This window comes from Mus pahari, chromosome 10, assembly GCF_900095145.1.
Source record: "Mus pahari chromosome 10, PAHARI_EIJ_v1.1, whole genome shotgun sequence".
Classification (NCBI taxonomy): Eukaryota; Metazoa; Chordata; class Mammalia; order Rodentia; family Muridae; genus Mus; species Mus pahari.
Genome location: NC_034599.1, coordinates 32,208,301 through 32,220,910, shown reverse-complemented (window position 1 = coordinate 32,220,910; position 12,610 = coordinate 32,208,301). Strand labels below are relative to the sequence as shown.

Here is a 12,610-nt window from a genome sequence, read left to right as displayed (position 1 = left end):
TAGAGGAATCTCATGGTGGAAGAGCAAGACAAAGAGCCTGAAGGTTCCAATATAGACATGGATTCTATCAACGACATGCCCCAGTGACCAAAGCCCAACCTTTGAAGCGTTCCACCACTTCCCCAGAGTGTCACAGGCTGGCAGCCTATCATTTAACACCTGGCCCTGTATACACTTACCAAAATATAGTGCATGTCTGTTTTTCACAATCTAGCAAGAGTGTTTTCATTTACACATCCAATCCAGTGGTTTCCTCACAGACTGAACCTTGAGAGAAGAAAAAACAAGTCATGCAGTTGAAATATAAGCACTGTTGGATCTACAAGGACATTTCCTCCCAAAGTTCAAAGATCATGCTCTTTCCACTACAGCACACTGTCGCCCCTCCCCCTGGCTTCCCAGAGAAAGGGTAAGCTGAGCACAGCTGAAATATACTGTTGAAAGTCTAGAATCGGGGAAGGAAAATTAACATCAAATACAGGGCAGTCTCAGGGAAGAAGTCTGGACCTTAAGCAAAACACGTCACTGAGACAAAGCTCGCTCTATGGAGTAACCATCCTCGATGAATGCTGGGAGCTCCGTTCCCACCCCAAACCACAAAATGAAAGCCCTCGACACATTTAAGCAGTATCCACCCAAATTCCACACCAATTACATGGGGGGCTGAGCCCACGGCCCTCCTTCTCTCCACCACTGCTGAAAATACAGTATTAATCAGAGGACAGCATAAAGCCACAGTGCTTCGTCTGTTGGGAAACAATCTGGGCGAGCAGTCTGGCACCAACCACATGGAAAGCCTGACCCTCCTCCAATGAGGACTCGCCGAGGTTATGTCTTCCTCTAATTGCCAGGGTGTCTGGCTCAGAGCCTGATCAGTTATGTAGAGAACCATTGCCTGGTCCTAGCACAGATATGTGAGGCTGGTGCTGCGACACTGTCCACTGGAAGCTAGCTGCCTGAATCTGTCACTCCACTGTACCTGGATCGCTTGGGGTAGCAGTTTCCTCTGTATCCCCCCCACCCCAGTCCCCATTCTCAGCAGCATCATGTCGCTTGCACACACCGCTGCAGAGTACATGCTCTCTGATGCCCTGCTGCCTGACCGCAGGGGCTCTCGGCTCAAAGGACTGCGCCTGGAACTGCCCCTGGATAAGATGGTCAAGTTCATTACTGTGGGCTTTCCCTTGCTGCTGATGTCTCTGGCTTTCGCCCAAGAGTTCTCATCAGGTAAGCTGCTGACAAGTGGTAAGAGACCTGACTTCATTTTACCCTGCAACAGCTATAAAGTGGGCTAGCTCCTATCTTAAGATTGCCTGGCTTGGGCTGGTGAGATGACTCAGTGGGTAAGAGCACCCGACTGCTCTTCCGAAGTTCCTGAGTTCAAATCCCAGCAACCACATGGTGGCTCACAACCATCCGTAACGAGATCTGACTCCCTCTTCTGGAGTGTCTGAAGGCATCTACAGTGTACTTACATATAATAAATAAATTTAAAAAAAAAAAAATTGCCTGGCTTTGGGCTGGACTGGATTCCCAAGGGGCAGGTGGTGCGTGTAAGTATGGAGCACCAGAAGAGCAGAAGCACCAAACAGTTACAAAAGTCAATTTGGAAATCTTACAATAAAAAATAACTAATTTCTTCTGAGAGGCTTCATCCAGCCTCTCTATATAGAAATAGATGCAGAGAGAGACCCACAGCCAAACATTAGGCGGGGCTCAGGGAGTGAGGGGAAAGAATGAGAGACCCAGAGGGGTCAAAAACACAAGATGACTTACAGAGTCAAGTAACCTGGGCCGGTGGGGGAATCACAGAGACTAAACCACCAACCAAAGAGCATGCAGGGGCTGGATCTAGCATCTCTACACATTTGTACCAGATGTGCAGCTTGATCTTCATCTGGGTCCCCTAACTATTGGGGGAGGGGGCGCTGCCTCAGACTTTGTTGCCTGCCTTTGGATCCCCTTCCCCTGGCTAGGGCTTCCTTGTCTGGCCTCAGTGAAAGAGGATGGGCTTAGTCCTGCTGGGAATTGATGTACCAGGGTGGGTTGGTACCCGCGGGGGTGTTCCTCTTCTCAGAGAAGGGGAGGGGTGATGTTGGGGGGAGGGGAGAGTGAGAGTGAAGCTGGGAGGAGAGGAGGGAAGGAGGTTGTAATCAGGATGTAAAGTGAATTAACTTATTTATTAAAATAAAGAATAACTGCGAAAAAAAAGGTAATTGCAGAAGAGGAGCAGACAAGCAAGGGGAGGATGAGGAGCGTGAAGGAGAGAACATGTTCAACATGCAATATGTGTTTAAAATAACCATTAGCTGTCACTTTAGTACATTTTATGTCAAAATAATGATAAAACTGTTATTTTGGCTTCTACAGAGGTTGGGACTCTGTATTCTCTTCAGAGCTTAAAATCCTTTTCTCTTAGCCCACTATAAACAAACTTTTTTCCCTGCACTCCTTCCCACCTTTTGCGCAGTTCATACAACCTTGTTCAGAGGTGCTGAACAAACCCCTGCTTCTTCCCCATGACCCTAGACATAAACAGACATGTGCATGTTTGCAATGCTCTATTCACCGGGCTAACTCAGAAAGCCTGTCCCCTCTATGGCAGTCACTGGGCCCCTGGCTCTCATTTCTGTCTGTGCCCATTAGCTTAAAGCATTTCCAGATAAAGTGCTCCACCTCTCTCTCTCTTTACTGCTTCACATCAAAAGAAGCAAAGGCTTGGTTCCCAGCTCGGCCTCTGTCTGATTAGAAACAGGAGCTCTGGAGCCTCTCATCCAAGCCCATTTGCCTTCCCATGCAGAAATCCAGTCATTAGTCCTCTGTGTTTTACAAAATAAAAGAGCCTTCTTTCAATCTGGGTATGGTCCATGCATCTGTAATTGCAGCATTCTGGAACCAGAGGCAGAAGGATGACAAGTTTGAAGTCAGTCTGAGCCATATGGTAAGACTCTGTCTCAAAACAAAACAAGGCTGAAGGATGCCTCATTAGGTAACGGTGCTGGCTGCCAAGCCTGACGACCTGAATTCAGCGCCAGTGCTCGCAAGGTAGAACTACAGAACTAGTGAAAGGAGAGAAGCAGTTTCCACAAGGTCATCCTCTGATCCCTGAGTGTGCCAGGACATTTGCACAACATGACAAACACATGTGATCATTTCAAAAACAGTTTGAAAGGTTGTCATCTCTCTCGAGTGGCTATGTCATTATCAAAGCCTTTTGGTGGCAAAATGCTGAGTTCAAGGTGTCTCTGATAGCTTCCTTTATGGGAGTCTGAAGGAACCTTGAGAGAAAAGGCCCATCAGATCCAAAAGGCCAGGTCAGTCCATTGACAGCACAGGCCAAACTGTGTGTCCTACTTCATCATGACCTGTCCTCCGGTGACACAGCCGTACAGGGCCTAGAAAGTTGATGCTCAGGAAGAAGGCGAGGCCTGCCCTCCACAGAAAGCTACCAACTTATAAGGATGTCCCCTTGCCCAGAAAACTCTTGAGTGGCTGACTTCCATCCATCTGCTGCACCTAAGGCTGCCTCAAAGCTCTGCTCCTTTTGCAGGATCTCCGATCAGCTGTTTCGCTCCCAGCAACTTCAGTGTCAGGCAGGCTGCGTATGTGGACAGCTCGTGTTGGGACTCACTGGCTCACCATATGCAGGACAAGGCTGGCCAGTACAAGGTGAAATCTCTCTGGCCTCACAAGGTAAAGCAGACAGAGGGCCTTGCAGAACAGCTTCCAGGCTCGGAAGTTGGGGGTAGACTGAACCACTAAACTCTCTCACGCAGCACTCCACCCTTAGCCATTACACTCCCTTCCACCTCACTCTGCCCTTGCCCATTCCTTTTGCCAGCTGACTTTCATATTCCAGGGGTCCTTCAAATGCCTGTTGGTTTCTGGTGTACCCATTAGTCTGCAGTTGAAAGCTGTCCACTATCATCTGATTGGAAGTTGTGTGCCCGTGGGTGAGGCTTGTTGACAAGCAGATTTAGGTGAAAGGGATCCCTCTGGTGTACTTCATTGTAGAGAAATTCAGGTATCAGTATCTAGGCCTGAGAAGAGTCATCTGGTCCTTAACTAAAGGAGAATGCAGCTGGTATCAAGCCTGAGTGCTAGCCCTAGGCAAACTCAGTCATGGGTTCCATGACTAAGTACTCATTCACCTGGCTTCATCTCTCAACCCCTCCGGCTAGTCCTTCTGCCTGCAGTGGATGTAAGCATAGAGTCTACTTCCTCCAAGTCCTCCATCAGGAACAGAAAAGGATGGTTGATTAAATGCTGTACATTATAGAAAGTCTGCAGGCCAGCTTGTCACACGGGCTGTTCAGTGTTCTGTTTCAGACCGACTTATGCTCTTGCTTTTTTATTTCACCCATATCCCTAGTTCCTGAGTTTTTCTGGTTCTGAGTTGCGAAGAGTTTGTTTATTTCACAGCCCACCGCCACCTTTCCCCACACCAGTGCCTTGTGTCAGGCAACTGAGGGCAAGCTTTCAACCATCTGCTGCTCTAGTCCCCTCTTCTCCTGTTCACTTGGTCCTTAAAGTGTGGCTTTGTTCTTTCTTGTCATCCTAGAGAGCAAAACCAGAGACTAGAAGGAGAATGTACACGAGGTCTCTGTCACTGGCAGGTCAGCCAAAATAGTGACATGTCCACAGGTTTTGGAGTTGGTTCATGTTAAGAAAGGTCAAAACACCTGAACCCAGATTCTTTGGCTCCTCCTCACTCCCAGGAATATACTCTATAGAAGTGAAGGGCTTATTTTCAGGGATGTTATTTCTTGAATAAGAGTAAAATGCTCATAATTTTACATGAGGCCCTATTCTGGTCTTTTTTTTTTTTTTTTTTTTTTTTTGCAGTTCAGAAAACACAGAGACATACAGACACACACACACACACACACACACACACACACCTCAGGTGTACCCTCCATCTTTTCCTCTAAACTTGCCACTACAAAGACAAAGCAGTTTGGAAGAAGCTGTGGGCTGAAGAGTCATTAGGACAACAAGCATCTAAACTTCCATCCTAACTACAGATCTTCCACCTGCTGAGTATGTGATGCTGTGCAGTATCTACTTGACCTGGCCCTGCTGCAGCTTCCTTCACTGTAAAAATAGACACCGTGATGGCATCCCACTAACAGTATCCTTGTAAAAAGCAAATGAAATAACGCACAGTAACTGCCTAGCAACAAATGTAGATTTGAAAATTCTTCACAAGTTGAGACTGTACTATGAATAAAAAGATGGGCCTCCCTCTGTTGGATGCCTAAATATAATAAGGAAACTTAGAGAAAAGTCCTATTACACTCTGCCAGAGCCATTGTAACAAAAGGTGGCCTAAGCAGCAGAAATCCAAGGTGTCAGCAGGTTGGCTCCTCTGAGGGCTGCATAGGGAAGTGGTGAGGATTCTTTACAAACACCAGAGTAGCTGAGAAGATTAGAGCTACACATTCCTAAAGTTCCATTGCATCATCTGAATACCTGAAATGACCCCCAAGGAATTCCAAGAGTATCTGTAACTGCCATTTGACAATCACTCACTGAGGATCCAGAGACCACAAAAGACCAGCATAGGACAGGACACACAGAAGAAATAAAATTCTTTCTCCCTATGATGTCGGGGCCACTATTGATCATAATCTCCAGCTAGATACTCAGTCTGCTGTGTTGCGACAGCGAAGGCAGAGTTCTCCCCTACCAAACAGTTTTTACCCTCTATCCTTTTGCTTTCATTATTTCTCTTCTCCTTGGCACCCCAGACTAACCATAGGTCAGAAAACCCATAGACCATGGATCTAGGTAACATAGCGATATAATGTCCCTTTTCTACTAGTTTCACTGTATTATTCCATATGGACAGAGTGCTTTGGGTAGTCAACAATATACATTCTCTTCCTTCTAAAGGAGAACAGCAGAGCAGTTAAGCCCCCCATTTAGCTGTCATTCAAGCCCCAGCACCTTGGGCTCCCTCCTCAGCCTTCTCTTTCTTGCAGGCTCTTCCCTACTCTCTACTGGCCCTGGCTGTGGCCATGTATCTGCCAGTGTTGCTGTGGCAATATGTAGCTGTGCCCTCCCTCAGTTCAGACCTGCTGTTCATCATCAGTGAGCTGGACAAGTCTTACAACCGTTCCATCCGCCTGGTGCAGCACATGTTGCAGATCCGGCAGAAGAGCTCTGACCCCCATGTCTTCTGGGATGAGCTAGAGAAGTGAGTTGCCCCCTCTAGCTTCTTCTAAAAGATTTTGTGGAGCAGTAAATTGATACCCGTGCATAATCATATTTATATTTTCTCTATGCCATCCTTCTCAAGACAGCCAAGTCCTCAGTTCATCCCTGCATTCTTGGAGGGGAGGGGATGAACTTTCTCATTGTTATAGGAAGAAGAGAATCTGTCTCTAGTTGACAGATCCTGAACCACGGGGATTAATAGCTCTAAAGTATTATTTTGTATCCTATTCCCTTGCTCAGAAACCTCAGCTAGCTCCACTCATGCCTAGCATAAAAAAAAAAAAAAAAAAAAAAGTTGGAATTCAAATATCTGTCCAAGGCCTCAAGCACATTGTCAACTACTTTTCAAATTTCTAGTTACACTTTGAGTGTTCCTAACCTCCAAATTGTCCAGCACTCCAAAACCAATTGCAAAAAATAAAAAGTATTAAAGACTTTCAAATATTTCAAAATAAAAATAAATAAAACCCGCTCAAATCTGAAACACCCCCAGGCCCCTGGGATTTGAGATATGGGATACTTAACCTCATCTACGCAACAGAAAAACTTCTCCTTTGCCTAAGTAGTCTCCCATCCCTGAGCAAATCTTTGATGAAATTCGTCATTCATCCATCTAAATACCAGGCACACTGTGATAAGTACATCAGATTACCCCCCTCTCTCTTATGCCTGTTCAGGACAGGAGAAAGGCAACAAGATTGTGCCTAACAGTATTGGGCTAACATCCTATTGAAGGAAAGCAAACAACCAGCAAACAAACAAACAAAACCCACTAACATGTTTTAATAGATGACAAGCAGTATGAAGGAAGCAAAACTAACAGCGGGGAAGGGAGCTGGAAACTAAGAGATAAGGATGGTGCAGTTTTAAATGGGTCTAGCATGGGCAGCAGGTACCAGTGAGAAGTGAGTTGAGCTAAGATTTGTGATCATCTTCTGTGTATGCTGTGTCGCCTTTTAAAAGTTCCTCTGCCATTTTGGAGTCCAGATTTAAGCCAGTATGGTGGAGATATCATGGTTTCTGAACCCTCTACTTACACTGTTACTCCATCTCCTAATAGTCACAACTACTATAGCTTACGTGCATTTAGCAGTAAGTATTAATTTTATTGAATATGGTATATCTTATCAGCCCTTCTCCTCAAAGCAGAGACAGGCTTACCTGTAACCTTGCCAGCATGGCTCTCAAGAATAAGTTGTTTACATATTAATCTGTACTAAGTGAATGAACTGGCCTCAAAATCATACTCAGAACACAGAACTCCATTGTTTACATTACCAATCATAAGTTTATTGCTTTGCCAGTCATACTTCAGCTTTGGACTTCATTTAACCTTCCTGGGTAAAAACTCTTTGGGATTGTGATCGTTCACAATTTATTGATCATCCATGGGCTTAAGACACTGCATACAATGTTTGGAGAACTGGGGGTTACTCACGCCTCCTCTGGTGGAAGAACTGTGGTTGTGATTACAGAAAGAATACAGATTTTCTCCAATACTAAGAATATCATGTTTGGAGCTAGAGAGATGGATTAGCAGTTAAAAGCACTGGCTGTTCTTGCAGAGGACTGGCTAAGAGTCTTAATACTCACATGGCTGCCCACAACACCTGTAACTCCAGGCCCAGGGGTTCCAATGCCTTCTTATGGTGTCTGTAGGCACTGTATGCATGGAGTGCACAGATAAACATACAGACTAACCAGCCATACACACAGAATCAAAATAAAGGTTAAAAAAATTAGTATGTTAGATACACAGACTTGCTAGTCTTCCAAGTGACTTTTGGGGGATGGTTCTACATGGTCCTCCCTAACAATGCCTTTTTTCCCCCTGCCCAGGGCCCGGAAGGAACGGTACTTTGAATTTCCCTTGCTTGAGCGGTACCTGGAATGCAAGCAGCGCTCCCATTGGCTAGTGGCCACCTACCTCCTGAGGAATGCCCTCTTACTGCTCTTTACCTCAGCCACTTACCTGTACCTTGGCCACTTCCATTTAGATGTCTTCTTTCAAGAAGAATTCAGCTGTTTCATCAAGACAGGGCTGCTACATGAAGAGACCCATGTGCCAGAGCTGATCACATGCAGGCTGACCTCCCTGTCTGTATTCCAGATTGTGAGTGTCTCCAGTGCAGCAATATACACCATATTGGTCCCAGTGATAATATACAACCTCACACGGCTATGTCGGTGGGACAAAGGACTCCTATCCATCTATGAGATGCTCCCAGCTTTTGATCTCCTCAGTAGGAAGATGCTAGGATGCCCCATTAATGACCTCAATGTGATTCTTCTTTTCCTCCGAGCAAATATCTCTGAGCTCATCTCTTTTAGCTGGCTGAGTGTCTTAAGTGTGTTGAAGGATACAACCACCCAGAAACACAACATCGACACAGTGGTTGATTTTATGACCTTTGTAGCTGGCTTAGAACCCTCAAAACCTAAACATCTCACCCAACATACATATGATGAACATGCATAGTTTAAAAAAAAAGAAACATAGATAAGTTTTATAGAAAGTAACTCTCCTTCACAAGCTATGCAGAGTAAAAGACAGAAAAATGATAACGATGTCCACGTAAAATGGTTAAGATTGGATTCAGCTGAAATGTCCTGAATTTTTAAGAAGTTAAAAAGCAACACATGGCCGGGTGTGGTGACGCACATCTTTAACCCCAGCACTCGGGAGGCAGAGGCAGGCGGATTTCTGAGTTCGAGGCCAGCCTGGTCTACAACGTGAGTTCCAGGACAGCCAGGGCTATACAGAGAAACCCTGTCTCGAAAAACAAAAATAAAACAAACAAACAAACAAAATCAACACATAAAAATTCAATGGGAAGTCTGGAAGTAAAGAGTCAAAAAACTGAAAAGTTCAGTTTACAACATTCGGAGGAGAGTAGTGCTAAAGGAACAAGTTGAAGTGAAGTGCAGACATTGAACTCAGAAAGATTCTAAAGGCCATTTACAGAGGGAAATTCTCACAAGGCCCACCCACTCTAGAAGTCATGCTTCTGTCCCCACAATGGGCAGGTAGAACAATTTAATAAGAGATTAATAAGGATATGAACCTCTGAAACTCTTTGATTTGGCCTGCCCATCTTGCTTTGTGGGCATTTTCAGCCTTGCCAAGCACTCTGTAGCCTGCCAATGAGACAAGAAATAATGATGGCTTTAACTTGTAATCTGCTTTGGGACATAAGGACAGAGACAAGGCCATAAGTTGAATCTTTAGGAGTCCGATATGCTTTTTATGATATAAACTGAGAATTCTTTTCCATGAGGGCTCAGATTATGTACTATGAACACCTTCTAAAATCTTAATGAAACTAGGTGTATTCTTAATAGTCCAAAGGATACTACAGCCAACCAGTGATGGTCAGTAGGTGAAGAGGCTTGCTGTCAAGTCTGATGACCTGATTTCAATGCCTGGGACCCAAATGGTGAAAGGATAGAACCGATTCTCCAGGTTATCTTCTGATCTCCACACACAAAAAAAGTAAACAAGTATTAAGCAAGATGAACATGAAAGTCCTATCGATCCACTTCTATACATTCTCCATTCACTGCTTCCTCCTTGCATCTAATTGTCACAGCTTTGCTCTGATTCAAAAGACAGTGTTCTACCAGTACCCTGGTGACTCTTAATAAATATTTTTAAACTGTATATTATGTATTTCTTGAGAGAATTTTTTTATACAAGTCATTTAGATCCCTCTTCATATAGGTAATAGAAAAGCCAGGTTGCTTCTGACAAATTCATGTAATTTACATAAAGAAATCCAAGAGCTTATAGATGCTCACAGATGACATTAAAAAAAATCTCATGTCACTAATAAGTCCAATTATTCAGTGAGTACAGAGCGCTTTCATGATCTAGACACTGCCCTCTTGCTTCCCCATTAGGTGAAAGATGGACATGAGCAATGGAGCGAAGAAAAAGGAGTCCCAGAAGATACCCCAAGCCCTGCCCCTATTTGTACAACTTAACAAAGTTCTTTAACGCTCTGTCCCCTGATTTGGATTTTAAAATGAATAGAATGGCTGTACCACCACTGTATCTTTGTAGCTCTATTTCCTGACTACCAGAATGTGTCTTTGCAGTTAGAAGCTCCAGTTAAGTAGTTCCTGCTATATCAAAAACAAAGATACCCGAGCGCTTCACCCCACATGTACACTAGCAAAGGATCGCTGTCCTCAAAAGATCTCAGTTTTGTTATAATAACATTTACTTTGTGGTTCTAATAAGACACCACCTCTCCCATCACGTCCTCCTCCTTCCCCTTCACCTGTGTCCAGCTCTCTAATCCAGCCCTGCCATGGATCTTTCTAGAGGATCATGGGAAGAAATACCATAAAAAGGAAATCTGATCCACCATGATTTGGGAGAAAAAAGTAAAATAAAAATAATATACTAAAATAATAAATATAATATATAATAAATATAATAAAATATAATAAATAATATTATTAAATAATAAATAATAAATAAAAACATATACTAAAATATTAATAGTAGTTCATCCAAAGAGGCAGCATTATGGGTGTGTTGGTGGTTTGGGATGGGGGGAGTTATTATTGTGTTGGTGTTGTTGTTTTCAAACCTTTGTTATGTGTCTATATGGACGACAAGTGTGTACACATGTGAGTGCAAATGCCCATGTCAGATCCCCTAGAGCTGGAATTACAGATAGTTGTGAGCTACAGGATGTGGTTTCTTGGAACTGAACTTGGGGCCTCTATTACTCATTCATTCATTCATCCATCCAGTCATTCATTCATCCACCCACTCCTTTTGGAATGCAAGAAATCAAACCCAGAGCTCTTCACCTACTATATAAGTGCTTTGCCACTGAGTTAGACCACAGCCCATGGATTTAAAAATATTCCCCAAGCTGGACATGGTTGCCTATGCCTATAGTCCCAGCATTTGAGAGGTAGAAACAGGAGAATCAGGAGTCCAGGGTCATCTTCCTCTACACAGAGAGTTTGACACTGGTAAGAACCCAGTCTTTCAAAGCCAACAAATAAATAATACCTTCTTTTTTGTAAAATTTGCAAGAAAAGTGCCTTAGTTGTAAAAGAAAAAGTCTCAAGTAAAAAAGAAATAATAAACATGATTGGGAATATTCCAGTCTACTGGCCAAAAGAGCTTGCAGACCAAAGCAGAGGCTGGGACTTCCCTCCTCATAGACACAACACACAAAGAAGATGAAAAATACAAATAAAGTCCCATAGATCTCAAAGTCTATGAGAACAAAACACAGCTAAACAGCAAATCAGGCAGTTAAAAGTAATGTTTTATTAAGAATAAAGTCAATTTCGATTACTATGAATGCTTTCAGATTCCAAGCTAGGATTCTAGTATATATTTTCAAAGACAGTGTATTTTATAAGTTGTCACAATTCTAACGGCTTTTAAAACTAAATAAATCCACAGGCACACCTTAGGTACATTTGTGAAGGCAAATGGTACCCTGGAGTTGCATTATTAAGACCCAACCAAGTTCAAAAAAAGCAGCTTGTTACATGTGCAGTCATAGAAGAGTATCTACAAGCTTTTTCTCTGGGTTGCATTTTGTCAAGACTGCAATAGTTTTTCGTTTTCAGAGATTAAATACCTGGGTCACTTACTGAATTCTAAGTTGTCCTTATTAGTATTAGGTTTTTCTCTAGTAATTCAGTGAGCGCGTTAATTATGTAACATCCTTCTTTTTTTTTTTTTTTTTAATGGTTTTTCGAGACAGGGTTTCTCTGTGTAGCCCTGGCTGTCCTGGAACTCACTTTGTAGACCAGGCTGGCCTCGAACTCAGAAATCCACCTGCCTCTGCCTCCTGAGTGCTGGGATTAAAGGCATGTGCCACCACGCGCGGCTCTGTAACACCCTTCTTAACTTCCATATACAACCATAAACGTCTAGATTTTGAGAATTTAACAATAATTATCTTTTGTATGAGTATACTAGTTTGGAAATCCACCCCATCTCGTTTCTTACTTTGAGAGCGAGAAAACAAACAACAAAAACAAAAAATGTGAAAAAGAGGCTCAGTCAACTAGTTTGTCACTACTGAAAGAATGTAAGCCGGCTGTCCGGCCTAGGGCAATCTTGCACCATAAAGATTTACCCGTTCTTCAGATGATCTTAGTTATAAAGATTAAACTATTGAAAATAGGGGGTTTAGCCAAGGGATGGTGGCACATGCCTTTGATCCCACACTATGTGAGGTCACCAGGACTATGGAGCAAGTTCCAGGAGAGTCCAGGCTACACAGAGAACCCCTGCCTCGAAAAACCAAGGAAAATAACAAAAATAACAAAATAAATAAATAAAAACAAAAAACTAAAAAATAATAGGAAATATGTGTACTTGAAACGCCCCTGGTTTCATTTCAAAACC

General features: G+C 43.3%; 1 protein-coding gene across 1 annotated transcript; it reads left to right on the top strand.

The window, feature by feature from the left end:
• The first annotated feature begins 1,046 nt into the window (after positions 1 to 1,046).
• On the top strand, positions 1,047 to 8,760 carry Panx3 (pannexin 3). The gene is made up of 4 exons (XM_021207890.1): positions 1,047 to 1,227; positions 3,551 to 3,693; positions 5,985 to 6,199; positions 8,059 to 8,760. Exons 1-4 carry the CDS (start codon positions 1,047 to 1,049, stop codon positions 8,696 to 8,698), a joined length of 1,179 nt encoding a protein of 392 aa, XP_021063549.1. The 3' UTR covers positions 8,699 to 8,760.
• The last annotated feature ends 3,850 nt before the right edge of the window (positions 8,761 to 12,610 follow it).